Below are 17,261 nucleotides of genomic sequence, written 5' to 3' on the forward strand. Positions count from 1 at the left end.
TAAATGAAAAATGAAGATGCACCATACTCGATTTCGATATAACATTTGCATTCGATTTTTGTGAATAATACGGATGATTCCCGGAGGCTGAACCCAAGCTTCGCCATCAACTTGTATAGGAACTCCTTCTTCTCCCAAAATATTAATTTGAACAGTTTGGCATTGAGCTATTCTGTGATGCTGTAAATTGATTAACCGTGAAGCGGCCATTTGTACCGAACCAAAGACTGCCACTACTTCTAATATACGATCATCGAACGATGGCGCCAGGAAAATATCTCCTTCCTTTGTTCCGCCCCAAAAATTTGTTCCACCCATGAAACTATGAAAACAATAAAAAAATATATTAAAGAAATAAATATACTTTAAAATAAGTAGGAACAGATAAATATTAATATAGAATACCTTGGAATGTTTAAAACAACTATACCCTGCAAAGACGGTAATGGTATTCTCTGTCCATCGCATTCTAATTGCACTCTTTGTTCAAGGTTTTTATATGTTTTTTGCAGCCATTGTTTAGATCCAAGAACACCGTACCACATATAGTTCTTTGCACGAGACCGGCACTTTTCTGGATGTTCTTCGCGCTTATGGTGAAAATCAAGACTGATTTTTGCGTCTATCCCAATTCCAAAATAATTATTCATAACACATCGTTCGAAGTAACCTTCCCTGTAAAAAAATATACAATTTAAATATTTTTATTTTGTTATGATATTTTATTATAAAGGGAATTTTTTAATTTATTTACATTAGAGTTTCATCCGGATCCATTAAAGGTGAAACTGCTGCACAAAGTGCATCAGCATTTGCAAGTAGAGCCTGACTAATTAAACCTGCTCCAGTAACATCTACAAATATTACTCAATTTTAGAATTAAAGAATTTGTATAATAATAAAATATATATATGTATAAAATATTAATCTTACTTGGCCACATTGGTAGTTGAACTAGTGGATTGATAATCGGTAGCTTCTTTACGTCTTCAGTCTTATCCACAGACTTTGTACGTTCATGTCGCAAGCTCATATTAGAACCACCTAATCCAGCTGCCGTAGCAGCTAATGATACAAGCTCTGCAGGTTTTAAACCGAAACTTCCGCTACTTATTCGACGAGAAGCTTGGGGCGAGCAGCCAGATTCAGGAAGCTCAACACTCACTATAATTAAATTTACGAGAAAAATATTTTTTTACGTAATAATAAAGCTAGCAACATTGAAATTACAATTTAATTTATTTACATTTTTCCATACTTCCGCCACTATATCTTCGAAATCGAGGTTTTAGTCTGCTTCCTAATTCAGCGTCGTGATGACTTTCAATGGATATGGAAGGACTTGGTGGATCTACGATGACGCTAATCGTTTGTGGAAATTCTGATGGTGGATTTTCATTTGTAGGCGTCGCTTCTGTTGAAACAGTGAAACAACAAACTGGGGCAAGTAGATCCGTTGTTTTACATGTTCCAAAACCAGTTTGTTCTGCATTGTCGTTAAACGCATCTTTATTATTATTAATACTGCTGCGAAAATCCATTTCTTTACCCTATACAATAAAATAAAATAATAATTATTTTAATTAAAGCTATATTAATACTATTACTATAAATAAATAATAAAAAAAGGTACCTCTTCGTCTTCTTTATTTCGGGATGATCGTTTAAACGATCGTCTAGCAATATCATTTCCTTCGACAAATTGAGCCAAACTACAATATTTCTTTGGCTTCTCAATTTGCTCAGATTCTAAACACTCTCTAACGGAATCATATTTTTCCCCAAGCATTGTGCTAAGTAGATCTTGTCCTAAAGAGCTTAGGTCATCTATCGTACTTGCTGAATTAGCAGCTTCACTAGGTAAAGGATCAGAATTTTCCGGAGAATCAATATGAGCGACTTCTGAATTATCAGATTGCTTTGTGAAGTCAAGAATGTCACTATCTATATGCCCTAGAAGTGGTTAGAGACATTATCCAATAAAGTAGTTTGAAATAAATAATTTTACAAGCAACAGAGAACAAATTCTTTCCTTCATAAATTAAGTAAAAAGTATATTTAAAATTTGTAATGGTATTATATACACTTACCAATTTCACTTTCGCTATTTCTGACTGTATAGCTTTTCAAGTCTAGCGTATCCGAAACAATGCTATCTGTGCTGATGATACTGTTGCTGCAACTATTCTTGCAAGCCTCTGCTTTGTCATTGTCGAATTTTTGTACGTGATCCGGTGAAACATTTCTAGAATGAATTGAGTCTGTGTCAGGAGAAATTAACGCATCTTGTATGGTAGCATCATCGGATGGAGAGCTCGTATCTAACGTAGTTCTCGTAACGCTAATTGGGATATCCGAAGACGCGTCTACTAGTGTAGATTCATCGATTGTGGGGGTTTGTGGTTCTTGTTGATTCTGTGTATTTACAGTTTGAACAATACGTGCATCAAAGGAAAAGGTTCTGAAACGATATTAATAACCAATATAAGTGTTAAGGAGACATTGGGACATAGCATACAACATCAATCTACATTCATATCTTTAACAAGTAATACAATGTAAGGAACATTAATAGAATTGTAATAAAAATCTAAATGATAATCTAATTTCCATATATTTTGTTAGATACTGTACCCTTGAGGTATAATCGAGCTATTTCTTCGACTGTCGGCAAAACCATCAGGTGCTGGTAATGTTAATATTTCTTCAGGTTGAGAATCTCGCCTTATATCTGGCATCGGACTCAATGAGGCAAGGTTAGGAGTTGGACTAGAACATTGCGAAGTTTCTCCACTACTACCTGAATCTATCCTAGGTAAGAGACATAAGTTTTCCGTATGATCTAGTTGAAATGCAGACTCCAACAACTGTTTTTTACCTAAAAGTTAAATACCGTTTAATTCATTTTCACTCATAACATTATGCTGCATTATTTTATTCTTACTTGACTCTGAAGATTCTTCAGTCGTTATCTTTATATCCGGGGCCTTAGATCGTTGCTCGCTTGACAAATTTTGATCGTCTGCAACTGAATCTGTCTGCTCTACCAATCTTCTTATAACTCTCTTTAAACTATTTGCTCTGAAATGTTTCAAAGGAATAAAGAAACACTATGAGATTGTATGATTTCGTAATATTTGTATCTACCTAGATATTACAGCTTCCTTTTCCAAGAGAAGTCTTCTTTTTCTAACCCTTTTCAAATTAGTTATATCTTTTTCAGGTTTCTCCAAAACTCCTTTTTCCTCTTCATTACTTACAGCTTCGGATTGTAACGTGCTTGATTCGGATTCTTCTGCATTGTCTGACAAATAATCTTCTTTTTGTAATGTTTGTAGTAACAAATCAAGCTTTTGTTGCAACATTTCACATTGTTCACCTAGCTGTTGGTCCCCTGTATTTAAACTTGTTTCCAAGATATGAGATGCAAAATCTTTCACCGTTTCACATAAAATCCTGTTAGTTTGATAGATGTGATTACTTTCTGCTAAATATCTTTTAATTAAAATTTTTAAAAATTTAAACCTACTTTATATTAGACAGAATAATAGTATCTTGATCTGCCTGTAGAATATTAGTTATATGTGCAATTACATTATCTTCGTATTGATGAACTAAAGCAGTGTTAAATATTGGATCAGGTGGGTTTAATGCTCCTTTATGGCATGACAAAGATATGCTGCGTTCAAATGTCATAATACTCCATCGGTCTAACATTTTCGTCCCGGCCTTTTCATATTTTTCCAGTAATTGTGGTAAATGTGTATCATCATCACACGAGGCTCCCCAGCCTAATACACGAGCTAAATCATTGCCAGTTCCCAAAGGCAAAACACCAACTTGACACTGTTTCTGTTCAAAAACAAAACATATATGAACAAGTGTTATGTCATAAATTTAATTACCAAAAAATCAAAAGTTGAAGTAAAACATATTATTATCAATATATAATACAGAGAGCTTTACATGCAGCAAAACTGTTTTAGCTAATTTAAAGCACACAGCTAATTCCATGCTTATACTCACCGGCTACAAAGAAAGTTAATAAAACTTGATAGAAATAACGAAGCCAAAGTGCAGATATCGCTCTCATCTGAAATAAGAAATTAAAACAGACGCGCCATGCCATTTAAAACAAACTCTCAAAATGAAACATTAAGGATGAAATAAAAGTCTAAAAGTCTATCATAAAAATATTAGTTTAAAAGTGATCAAGTTACCGCATGCCTATGTGAAGCTGCTAAATAATTGTGCTAATATCTAATACAATTGCACAATAATGTAGTCTAGATTATTACTCACGTGCATTCCTAGCCGATCGATTTCAGATAAAACCCAGCCGACTGACCCATCTCCGCTGCATACGAGTATTCGAAAAGGGTCAAAATGTCGAAAAAGCCTTAGTCTGTTTTTGCGAAAAATTTAAGCAATTAATTAATGATATAGTTACACAATCATGCTATTAAGTACAATTAACGTATAATTCACGTGTAAACACTATTATAAAAATATTATTTGATAGTGATCCAATGACAAAAAATGTTTACCCTGGTCCTGGTCCTCCTTTAATAAGATCAAAAACCTGTGCTGGATTTAGTAATTGTTTAAATCTTCTAAGAAATTTAATGCCTTGATTGTCACCAGATTTACTGTTAACAAATACTAATAATGGGCTGCAGCCTGTTGGTCTAACAGCTTCCCAGGCTTCATCGCTACCTAAAAATGCATCAGACATAATTTAGTTACTGTGGTGATTGATATTAACCAATAATATTCATTGTGTCACTATTAATAACATTGTCACCTATGCTATGCAATGCTGTGGGAGGCACTACACTGAGCTTGGCTGGTCCTAAAGGACATTTGATACTTAGGGCAGGTCTGCAAGCAGTGTGTACAGTAGCTCTGCACCATAAACATCTCCAATCCTGTAATCTGTACAATGAAAGTTTGAATAAACATGCATAAATCTGGAAGGTGAATCTCCAATTCTATTAATACTACAAAAAAATGTATACCTGAGAACAGATCCACATGTCTTCTCACAAATAACACACTTTGATGACACTGGTAAATTTCCTTCTATCCACTGATGTGGCATTGTAATGTTCTGCAAAATAAACAACGAGAAGATACATGTAAATTATTATTATATTATTCGATTTTAGATATGGGTGCAAATGTATTTTAGACACAAATCAATACCCCATCTTGATCTTCAATAATATCCTTGCCAATTGATGCTAATGTGGTCCATTTGCAATTGTTTATTGCTTTTGCGCTACATCTCTTATGTACTTTATATTTACATACTTCACAACTTAATCCATGGGATGTTACTCCTGCAATAAAAGTAATTAAATAAAAACAAACATTTTTGTATAAATTATGTATTGAAATAAAAATTAAACGCACCATATAAAGCATCTCTACAAACGTTGCAATATGTAGGTCTAGCATGGCTAGTTGCATACCAATTATGGTGACCACCTAGCAATTCAGCTGTGCCAGTATCAGTTTGAGGACGACTTTCAGCAGCAGTCCTCAATGCACTCAACCATTCCTCCATATTTTGTCTACTTTCCCCACAAAGGACCAGTGATCGAAAAGGAGTTATCACCTGTTAAATCAGACATATTGAGAGAAAACTTAGAGGAAGCGAAAGAGAATAAAGTTAAATCAGTAATATCTTGATAAAATGATCTATTTACGGCTTCATTTTAAAAGGGCTCCTTTTCTGTTATATCATAAATAGAGAATAAAGTTGCACTAACAGAAGGGATAGTAAATGAAATAAATGAGGTATAGATTTTAAGAAGGATAAATAAAAAAGATAAATCATTGTTGAAGCAGGCAAACTTATTATTTCTGATTGACACAACCTAAAGTGCGGAAAATAGGTTAGGTAAAGAGACAAGGGAAAAGGATATACCTTAAATCTGGATCGTGATCTCTGCTGCTTCGTCGACATTTGTGCTTTTGAGGCAGCATTGGAACGCATTTAAGCGCCATTAACCACTGTTGGAAAGGGATTGGTAAGGAAAAAGGAACAACTAAAGTATCATCCCCCTTGAAGCTTTAACGACGTAAGACAATGCGTCCCAATGCGCCGAATTGGAACGGGTCCAGCGAACGTTTCTGAATTCCTTGTTCTCTACTTTGTTCTACCGCGTTGTCCTATTTTCCATAGCGCACACACGCATACATGCCCATCTACAAATTTATAAATAAATAGCCCAGCGGCGGCATGCATTCTGATTTTCTACCATCACACGAGCTATGCACGTGTCATTCTCTGCCTATACTTCCGCATTTTGCTCGCGGACTCATGGTCACTGACTGACAGCTTCACAGGTGTTTCCCGATCCCGCTTCCTAACCCTTTTCTCCACCCCATCTATCTTCCCTTTTTCAGCCTTATTGTTAATTTCTTTTCTTCCCAAATTAATGTTTCATCGTTTTATAAAATATTTCGGTTAATAAAACCTGAATATTCTGTCTCTCCAACAGATATTATTGTAACTGTAAATACTTGTAATATTTGTATTTCTAAATGTAACTATAATTGTCTCTAAAATAAATTATACCGGAATAGGACAGTCCAATAGAACTTTACAAAATAAGTGGTTTTTGTGTGTCAACCTGTTTAAACATTCAATTTAAACATATTATAATTTAACACGAAAAATCAGTTTTGGTAAACAGAGGATTGAGTTAGAATTGGACGAATTGAGAAAAAGGCGCTGAACTGTAGAAAAATGAACATTATAAAGAAATTCCAATTACGTTTAGTTGATATGAAATTTTGAAAAGAAAATGGCACATGCCTCTTTAGCTCAGTGGTAGAGCACTGGTCTCGTAAACCAGGGGTCGTGAGTTCAAACCTCACAGGAGGCAAATTTATTAATTTAATTTTTTTGAATTTTTAAACAATTTTTCTGCATCGAATTTCGTAAAAACATTGCATTGCTTTAATTCCGTACCTCAGAAAATAAACGGTAAAGCGCAAATGACACTTGTTCGGGTTAAATGTAGCTTGGAAAATAAATACGATAAAACTGACGAAATATTAAATTACCCCCTTTAGCTTCGCCTCTATCAAGGGGCTTTCGAGAGCTTCCGAAGGGATTAAAATCTCGTACTATTGTCTCAACTACGAAAAAAGCTACACCTACAGTTTACAATCCGTATTTGGGACAAACTTTACTTCAAAACTAGTTATTATTATGAAAGAGTTATAATAATTCGGGTAATGGAATTGTTGTGCTTGGAGATTGGATCAATTTAATTAAAAGTTGCTACGTTCCTCACATCAGACACTTCGGTTCTTCGTAGAGAAAGATAAATTTATTGTTCGTACCTGCGTGGCTTTTCACTCACTGAGATAAACACTCACCTGAAAGCTGTGATTGACGTTCTTAATGCTGCACTTGGCAAAGGTCAAATCGGTCAGTTCGATCTCATCGAAGATAGCAGCCTAAAACAAACGGAAACACATTTCATAGAGGCTTTCGTTTTTCTTTTATAGAGAGTTGGTATTCACAAAAAATAAATAATCAATGTTTCGCTCATATCTCCAAAAGAAAAATTCTCAGATGGACCGAGTTGGGAGTTTTAATGTAGAGAGAGAGAGAGAGAGAGAGAGAGAGAGAGAGAGAGAGAGAGAGAGAGAGAGGAGCTTTAAGAAGGAAAAAAAGAGAAAATATTGGAGAAGCGGAGGCTACATTGGGGAAAAAACAAGGCTTTGTTCCAATCTTTATAGAACATGAAAAATGTCTCGCCCGGTACACGAGAAATACATTAAAATCGTCCCTTTTCTTATCAAATACACGTGTTCAGGCCTGTTAGAAACTTATGTATTTCTCGACTTTTATTTTCATCAAACGGTGTTCTTGCGACGGAAGTGTTGGTTAATAGCATTCTCATACGAGGCATACGAGCGTTTCCTGCAGTTATATCACTTTATCAAGCTCTGCGGCACGATTTAATGTTCGCAATTCGTACAGAGAGCGCTACTTATACCGTTATGACTCGCCAACGCGATACAAAATCTATAGTAATTATCGTCTTCTTCTTCTCTTTTCTTGCAAATAGTTTAAAGTGAACAAGTAAAAGCGAGCAAATCAAATGTTTCAAAATGTTGGAACTTTGAATAAAGGGGAAGAAGATAATGACGAATCGAAGAATTTGTAAAAATGAGTGCAGAGCGTGAGTCGCGTAATCGTTTGATTCGTATCGAAATAAATTTTATAGGACGATTAATTTTGGGAAATAAAACGATGCAGCGATCGGTTGGCGAGAAATCTGTGGTGATCCGGTCCTCGAATGAGTAGCGAAGAACGACGATTTGGGAAGGAAGAGAGGAAACGTAAAGTTTGACATCGCGGCAAATCACCGAAGCGCGGATCCTTCGGGAGTAGCTCGGTTTCTACGAGTAGAAATTCTTACCAAATGAAATTCAGTGCTCCACGGCAAGTTTCCTGGTAGACTAACATTCTTGCGAGTAATATAAAGCTTGTTGCAGCGCGAGCGCGTCAAATAATAAATTAGAAACGAGGATATTTTCCCATTTCACTGGTGAAACGGAGAAAAACGATGGCCAATGAGCTGAATAACAACAATCGGCGACGGAAGAAAGATAGTCACGGCGGACATTTATCAAATCGGCCAGGAGAGCGAGAAAAAAATGCAATATCCCTTGGGATAAAAACGAAAGCCCCTGTCGGCTAGAAATATATATATATATATATATCGTGTCCCGACTTTTGCCTGGGGAAAAAAAGTCCGCAATCAGACTGAGAGAGTGGTTTGGTCAGCTTTATTTGCCAGACCGGTCGACCAACCTGCCGGCCGACCAGTCGTTGATGCTTACCACTGACGACGACTCACACACGCAAATTCCAATATAGTCTTTTGTTCCCCCCGAATTTTCCTTTTCCTCGGTGTTTCCCTTGCCAAATCACTCAAGGTGAACGACACGACCCCAGTGTTGATCGGTAAAACAAACGAATAATAGAGAAACTCTCTACCAAACTCTATATGGATAAACCATATACAGTTATTATTTACTGGAAAATAATTGGTTTCGAGTTCGCGTGATTCGTACATTCGCAACAATAGAACTAACTAGATTTAAACGAATTCTTTAATCGAGGGAGAAATTTTGCAGCATAGAATATATTAGTCGAGCGATTTCACGAGAGAAAATAGAGGGACGCCGTATTTGCAGTTTAATCAATTTTAAAATTTACGTTCGCTCGCCAGAATTAGCAGCGAGCTAACGCAACGTGTTCACTCGAGAGATTTGCTGCAGCAGTTACCTTCGTCCGACCATCCAATACAAGGATGAAAGAGTGTGTTGCCAAGTGTTGAAACGCATTTATCATAGTTCACTGGATTGCTCGACCATTCTCTATTGGAAATTGAACGAGTGAAAAATGGCGAAATACGAGTGAATGTCTGTTTGTTTTGTACTTTCGGACAGATCTGTTATTATAATAGGAATAAAAGAAAGTGTTTTTTGGGATACGAACAATAACAAAGGAGTTGCAGAGAAAGGCAGGTAAGCCAGTGCGAGACACAGTGTTGATATTGCGTTGAGATATTGCTTTACCTCGTGTCTCTTTTTCTTTCTTTTGTTGAATGCAGGAAGGTTCCTATTGGCCCGCGCGGCGTATGCCTCGCGTTGTGTTTTGGTGAGCTAAACGAGACAGGAGCGCTCATAACGTCACTCGGCAGGGGCGGGCAACGGGGAAATTAGAGTACGATATGCGATGCCAGCGCCGTGTAGTGGTATAAGTGTTAAATTGCACTGCAGGAGTGCAGGAGGTGTAGGCTTGGTTGGTTTGGTAAAGCGACGATATAACAGCGGGAAGCTTGTACGAGAAAATGCTATCAACCAAACCCCCCGTCACTGGAATACCACTTAATGGAAAAAACCACGAAACAACTTTCACGTAGGCCTCGACGCGTGTATTTTACATTATTTTCGTGTCAGCACACGGAAATTGCGTGGCCATTATCCGCAATATTTCGTATATCACGTTACGGTACAAAGAGGGCGCGATTGGAGGATAATTTTAATGGATTTCCCGCGTATAATGGCACGGTAAATTATCATATTTTAAACAGGTTTGAATAAAATCTCTTCCCGTCTCTATTTTTCTCTTCCTCTTTATCCCCTTTATTCACGACTTTTCATTGCTCGCTCGATATAAACGAGAGAGTCATTCGAGGTTAGAAATATGCCGGTAGTGTCGACGTTCGAGCATTCGATTGGATCCGGATTTACATACCGTGCTTTAAATATGAAAAAAGGGAACTACTCGAGAGAAAAGAATATCGTCTGTTGTTACCAAAGATGCAAAAATCAGCAAATACAGAGTGGAGTTTTACGAGTGTAGCAGCTACGTCCAATTCCGGGCTTACTTTTATTCAGATATGCTTTCTATCTGTACGATAGCTTCCATCCTCGTTGATTTAAATTTGATTTCCCTTTTTTCATCCGCGCGTCATTTGCTTCTTCGTGATTCTCTCGGTTCTTTTTTCACCTTTTTATAGCCTTCGGCTCTTATTATTAGTCTCGCTAATCCATCTTTCGTTACAGCCTTAACTTATTCTGCTTTGTTTACTTTCAGATCTTCCACTCGGGCTTCCATTCATAAGCTTCGAGTTTATAAACCGTTTCCGACGGCTCGGAATTATCATACGGATAATTAAACTTATTGTGAGCGAGATTTCACTTCGTGGTACTGTTTTTATGCTTGGACCATTTAAGATGCGAGATTTATTTCCTGCATTTAATTTATCGCGATTGCAGTGACTGGCAAAATGGATATCGACTTGCATGTTTCTTCGTGCCGTCAAGATTTATTTTACGAAGCAGTTTCGATTGGGAGGCGAATGGATCTCCGCGTTTCCAATAATTGATCGTTTCGGCCTCTTAGGGCTCACCGAGAAATCGTGCGCTTTTTCCACGGGAATCTAATAAGCGTCTCCAGCGGACTCTCAAAAGCTCCTTTTCGCTTTGGAATTCGCTTCGAGTTCTCGAACGATGGCTTTGGCCCATTGATCTTATCTGACTCCCCGCCTAAAAAGGGTTCTCGCCTTGAAAGAAACGCCAATGTTTTTCCTTTCTTTCTTCGCACGCTTCGCTTAACGCAGCGTCCTTGACAGATTTTAGCAATAAGCGAAACGTTTCTCAGTCGTCGATCCTTTTTTGCGTCCCATTTACGATCCCTTCTCAAAAATGCTTTCGCAAATGCAATTTCCAGTTCGCGTCTCCGACTAATATTCGAGAGGCGATTTTCAAGACGGAAAATGTGTTTTGAGGAAAAGAGACGAGGGAGAGGGGGAGGGGGGGGGGGGGGTGAGGAAGCCAAGGAGATAAGTGTAAACGTCGATGAGTCGGATAAATGGGACGGATGATAATTACTCTCGAGATCGCATAGCAAAATCACGCGTCATTTGTAGTTGACCCCGCTGGAAGCTGTGACCTTCTGACCTGGAAATCCACCCTGACGCGAAAGCCGCGTATACCTCAAATGGACCATCGATCGTCTCCGAAATTATCACAGCTCCCACTCTTCCTCCCCTTTATACATTTGCGGCTTTAGAAAATCGAGCGAAAAAACCATGCCAATTTTTGTCCATTTTATTCTCCTCTTTCATTACTCTTCCTCGTCCCATCCTCCGAGTCCTCTCGACAGACATTAGCCACCGCCCGTAATTGCAGGCTTGTATGTACGTACGGCTCGTGCGATAAATCCAGACGGAGCCCTTGGCGGTAAACAGCTGATTTTTCAGCCGGTAAACGGTATATCGCGATACTAAATCTAAATCGAGAATGACGAGCGTAAATTAAAAGTGGTAAGTATCGATAAACTTGCGAAGTGGCACTAGATCTCACGAAAATTTAATAAGCGAGAAACGTGGTAGATGAAAGTGGACGAACCAAGTGGATGTAATGAAAGAAAATAAAAAGAGTCATATATAGAAACTGCGAATCACTTTTAGAGATTTTCTTGGAGCGAACCAGAGCCCGAGGTGTATTGAAAAAATAACTTTTGTTACTTTTTGCATCGAGATGTATCATTAATGGACTGATTTAATAAATATCTCTTGTAATTAGAGAATGTTATCGATAACGAATTATTGTCTTTATTTTGAAATATTTTGCACCTTATTTTCTCTCCCCCCCCCCCCTCTCTCTCTCTCTCTCTCTCTCTCTCTCTCTAGATCTTTAGTAAAGTATTTCAGAGCCGAGCAAAACTTTCGATACGTATTTACATAAGCAATACTTGACGTAAAAGCCAGTGAAATTAACTTAATTTTCGCAAATTTTTTCCAGCTCCTGACTGAAGGTAATCCAAGGGACCTTGCAAATCCGTCAGGAGCAGAAATTGCCAGAGTTATTTTGATTAAATGGAACCTGAGAATTTTGTTAATAATCAAATTAAGCAAATGGATACTCAGAGTAGTGTTATTAATTACGTAATTGACTTTAGACGGACTGGGACACGTTTTACATTTGCGAATTGGCAGAACGTCCACAATCTATAGTAATTAATCAGTCGCTGACACGAGTTGTGTAGAAAGCAACGTGGTCATGACGTTGCGTGTAAATTGTCAAAGTTTAGCAGGGATCAAAGTTTGAGAGGGGAGCCACAAATTTGAACCGCGTATGGTGGTAGAGAGGAACCGTCATGCTGTGTTGCAAGATAATTACCAATCCTCTACAGCAGTCATCATGCTTTCATATACATACGTGTATTAAATATTGCAGGAGAAGATTTAATCGTAACGCGTTAAAGGTTACCCACGACCCAAGTGATATTCGCATGGATAACTTTGCTTAATGGATGAACATGGCGTGTTTAATATTTAAAGATTAAAGGGGAGTTGTATATATGTGTTTGATGCTTGTATACAATTTCTGCAAAGAGTATATATATATATATAAGTATTTAAGAAATAATCGTCCATTGATAGGGGTTCGCTGGATAGCGCAGAATACATCACACGCCCAAGGGGGCTCTGATAGGTAACGAAGATCAGTCGGTGGTTAGGTCGCACGTGACTCGAATATACATACACGCGTACTGCAGACATTCAGCGAGCACTCACCTGACAGGACCATTCTTCCACCGCCAACGGATATCCCAATTAATTTCAATACGAAACACGCGGTTCCTCCTCATAATCCCAAATGACACACATTTTGCTTTAATTCACCCTCCGTTTCCGTAACCATCCTCCCCACGTAATAATTTCACCTTCGAGGAAGCTGCCACGAGAATTATCCTTCGCGAATATTTCATAACTGTCCCAAACCCATTTCAAACGCGGGCTTTCTACACGGGGATGAAAAAACTGCTCAACGCTCGTTCGAGGATCGCGTCCGTCCTTTTTTCCGTAAACGAGCACCGTCTCTCTGTGATATTTGTTCTTGATACAATTTGCGAGAGCTCTCTGCAAATGCCGAGAGGGTTTTAGGCTGAATATGAGGAAAAATTTCGGCCGAAATGGATGAGAGATTTTTCTGTCCAAAGTGGATGTAGCGCTAAGAATATTAAATCATCCCATAAAGTGATATATCTGCGGAGACTATGTTTCGACGATGGAATAAATTTGAGAAAGTTTCTGATGGTCCGCGATTATTGCCCCTTTGTTGTGATTTTTGATAAAAACTTGCCGCGCGTTAAATCCACGTATTAAAATAATAAAACTTTGCCCTTTTCCATTACATCGCAGTGTTAAGCGTGGAAAATAGGGTTTAAACTTTCCGTTTTCTTGCGCGAATGTTTAATCTTTCTATGTACCTTAGAACTTGTTATTATGTTAGATGTAAACTGCGTTAGAAACGGGGTCAAAGGATTATGAAAATGTTGCATCCTGCCTCGACTGGAGATTAAGAAGGATAAAAGTTTTAAGAGTAAAGTTCGAGAGACTATATATATAAGTGCACGAGAGTAGCGAATGTAAAGAATCCAACAAGACCGTTACTTTTGTCGCAAAGTTTACCAGCATTATACATGGATCAAAGAATAAAAATAACGGATGAAATTACAAAAGGCAAGATACACTCGAAGAAAAATGAGAGTATAATTAGACGAAATAGGGGTGAAAAATGTGCATGAAATTGAGTTTGAAAGATAAAAAGAATGTATCGTTCTCCGAATGGTGCGTTGCTACCCCCCCCCCCCTCCCCCCTCACCAATGATCCTTGATTTATGCGAAGCTCCAGCATCGGTGAGATAACGTTCTCGGTGTGCGTACGTCACCCGCGGCACGAAGAAGACCTAGATTCTGGTAGTTAGTTATAACCAACCCTCATCAGAGACAAACTTTATGTCTCCCTCGTGACCTTTTTCCATCCGCGCAAGCGTTACCTGAGCCCCTCGGTTTGCCAATTCGCGAACTGGTCCCCGTTTTCCTCGAGATTAGGTCAAAGGTCGTGCCAGTATCTTCATTAATTTTCTATCGTCATTTCGGTCCCACCCCACCCCTCGGTCTACTTCCTATCCAACCCTGACGACACGACGCGTATTTACAATAATTTCCCATCCCTTTTTCTCCCTCGTCAAACTTCTTCCACGTCCCTGCGCGAGATTGTCGGATTTCTTTTCACTCTCTTCTCTCCCCTCCACCCCCCCCTTTTTTATCATTCCCAACCAACGCGCAGACTTCACCCCTCCCTCTAATTCTGCCCCGAGCTCGGATCGTTTCGATGATTAAAGAGACCCACGCACGTGTCTGTGCGAAAATGTACAACTCCCGTACCGTTTAACGGTTGTTTAACAGATTTTTCTCGCTGTAATCTTGAATTATTTGGAAAATTTCGGCCTCCGTAAGGACAAGGTGGGGGGGGGGGGGGGGTGAAGGAGGGTGTCTGAAAACGGTCTGATAATTTTGTCACGTGGCGCTCGTGGCATATGCCCCAGACAATTTGAATGTTCCCTCTTGCGAGGAGTGGAAAATCGCGTAGGGACGGAAACTTCGTTTGACGAGGGTCCAAACACTATATACCTATATATATAGTACATAGCCAACTCTACAACCGCGTCCCTTCGCTTCTGCGGCAGACCACGCGACACACGGGAGCACCAACTATGACTGACTCAAGTGAAATCAACCTATTTTCGGGGACAAAGCGAACTTTCCGCGACCCACGCGCTGCATGCAATCGTGCAGGATTCGCGTGGATAAAAACGGAGATTATAATTGAAAATCCGTTGAACGCGTCAGCCTACGTCGAGTAATCGGCGCTGAACATAAAATTCCTGGTAAATCGCTCGTGTTCCGGGGAGAATATACAACTTTTGAAACAACATCGATTTGAGTTTGTCGCTCGAGTGGAGAATAGTTTTCGTCGGTGGTGAGGGGAGGGGGGGGGGGGGGGGGAGCTGATAATTGGTGAAATTAGTCGAAACTATTTTAAAGGGAGCGGTGTGGAATTGAAAGGAACGAATAGACCAGTCGCTCGTTGGCCGAAGGATTTCGATAGCCTGTTTCGATATAATAATAATGATAATGATAATAACGAGGAGGATCAATCGATTAACGGTTCACCGAAGCGAAATCTAGATAATTCGTGAGCGATATACCTCTGCTCGACCTTTTATTGGGCTACGTGATATCACGATTCGCCTTATCCTGTGCTTCCGGCTCGAACGCACGTTTCTATGTATGTGTGTGTGTGTGTGTGTGTGAAAAAATGAGTGTATCGAGCTCGGTGAGGTATACGAACGAGCTATCGAGTCGGAATAAACCACGAAACGCCGTGAAAATTGATCGGGCATAGCCATACTCGGAATTCATCCTTCGCTAAAGCCAGGAAGAAGCGTGATATTAAATTATACCCTTCGTACTACGCCTATTACACGCTCGATATACAAATGCCATTTCCCAAGAAATAAAGTCTGGGATTATATATATATATATATATAAGAAAGTACACGAATCTGCCGAAATTAATTCCAACTTTAGCATTAAATTATTTACTCGGTTAAACTTTTTCTTCTTACAATTTTGCAAAGGTGTTATATATGGAGGGGGGATAAGGAGGAATCGAAAGGTGTGCTATATATATATATATATATATTGATGGATGGGAGAACAGAGGGTTAAATTATTCGGAAACTCCAAGAGAGCCTCTAATTTTCATGAACAAGAATATGTACCATCGCAAAGTTCAGAGACAGAATTAAAAGGAGGAAGATGAGAAATATGCTCGGGGATGAACAACGGTTTCTCAGAACTCGACGAGATTTATAGAGGTGAGTGGTGGTGGATCCGTGAGGGGTGTTAGTGACCCCAGGCACGGATACCAGCAGATTCCAGGATTCGTCGGTATGGAAGAGATACACCGGGGATAAAACTGAGGAAACCACACACGCGAGGAACGAGAGAAACTTTTTCAGAAACTTTGCTTCTCTGCGAATTGCCATTTACAGGTTCATTAAAGCACAAGCTGTAATTAGTTGGTGGAAATTCTTTTCACGACGAAGAGACGTGCGGAGGTGGGAGGAATCGAGAGACACGAGGATATTTTTTCGAAGGAAACTGATTGAAGGAAGGAGAAATAAGTTTTGATGAGCGTGTAAAAACGAATAGGTCGAAGGAGACGTAAAATTTGAATCGATCCGCGTAGCGTAGTGGGCTCAGTGACGGCCAATATTGCGAGAGCGATGTTGCCAATTTGCATAGTTATTTGCATGCGAATTTCCATGCAGGCCGCATCACTCGCGCTTATTGAATAAAGGCCGTTGCTTTCTGTACTTCCGCCGCTCGCATCTTTTCCCAACCGGGGGGAGATTCTCCCTTTCTTCTTCTTATACGTTTCAAAATAACCCAAAGTCCCTTTTAATATATCCACCGAGCTATATCTGAAAGAAAAACAATCCGAGAGAACTTTGGACTGTATTAGGAAATTTCAGGAATTTTACGAAAAAAAAAAAAAATAGAGAAGTCGTTTGACGATAATTCAATTCACCATGCATGATCGTCAGTATCGATATAATTGCCAATTTAATATTAAATTACACAGTTTCTCTTTTTTCTTACGTTTCAAAATAACCCAAAGTCCCTTTTAATATATCCACCGAGCTATATCTGAAAGAAAAACAATCCGAGAGAACTTTGGACTCTATTAGAAAATTTCATGAATTCGATGAAAAGAAACACAGAAACCATCTGACAATAATTCAATTCACCACGCACGATCGCCAGTATCGATATAATCACCAATTTAATATTAAATTA

The 17,261-nt window shown here is 38.8% G+C and overlaps 1 protein-coding gene and 1 non-coding gene across 5 annotated transcripts in view; one reads left to right on the forward strand and one right to left on the reverse strand.

Annotated features, from left to right (window-relative positions):
* The window catches only part of LOC136774711 (diacylglycerol kinase eta), a 48,418-nt gene that overhangs the window by 6,351 nt on the left and 24,806 nt on the right, over positions 1-17,261 (reverse strand). The window contains exons 4-21 of one of the 4 annotated variants that reach the window (XM_066729142.1): positions 7,396-7,476; positions 5,416-5,620; positions 5,206-5,342; positions 5,019-5,110; positions 4,805-4,935; positions 4,548-4,716; positions 4,303-4,405; positions 3,530-3,846; positions 3,148-3,456; positions 2,945-3,081; positions 2,635-2,878; positions 2,091-2,461; positions 1,634-1,953; positions 1,247-1,550; positions 934-1,164; positions 755-854; positions 406-675; positions 28-322 (exon numbers count right to left, since the gene is read on the reverse strand). In XM_066729142.1, the coding sequence (XP_066585239.1) occupies positions 28-322; positions 406-675; positions 755-854; positions 934-1,164; positions 1,247-1,550; positions 1,634-1,953; positions 2,091-2,461; positions 2,635-2,878; positions 2,945-3,081; positions 3,148-3,456; positions 3,530-3,846; positions 4,303-4,405; positions 4,548-4,716; positions 4,805-4,935; positions 5,019-5,110; positions 5,206-5,342; positions 5,416-5,620; positions 7,396-7,476 (3,816 nt within the window). Of the gene's footprint in view, positions 1-27; positions 323-405; positions 676-754; positions 855-933; positions 1,165-1,246; positions 1,551-1,633; positions 1,954-2,090; positions 2,462-2,634; positions 2,879-2,944; positions 3,082-3,147; positions 3,457-3,529; positions 3,853-4,302; positions 4,406-4,547; positions 4,717-4,804; positions 4,936-5,018; positions 5,111-5,205; positions 5,343-5,415; positions 5,621-7,395; positions 7,477-17,261 lie in introns of all 4 variants that reach the window. The other 3 variants (XM_066729144.1, XM_066729143.1, XM_066729141.1) reach the window with 3 other exon arrangements.
* On the forward strand, positions 6,825-6,896 carry TRNAT-CGU (transfer RNA threonine (anticodon CGU)). Its single transcript has one exon. It is a non-coding gene; the product is annotated as a tRNA-Thr (tRNA).

Source organism: Prorops nasuta, unplaced genomic scaffold, assembly GCF_024137725.1.
Source record: "Prorops nasuta isolate Cenicafe-Biocafe unplaced genomic scaffold, Cenicafe_Pnas_1.2 PNAS00006, whole genome shotgun sequence".
Taxonomy (NCBI): Eukaryota; Metazoa; Arthropoda; class Insecta; order Hymenoptera; family Bethylidae; genus Prorops; species Prorops nasuta.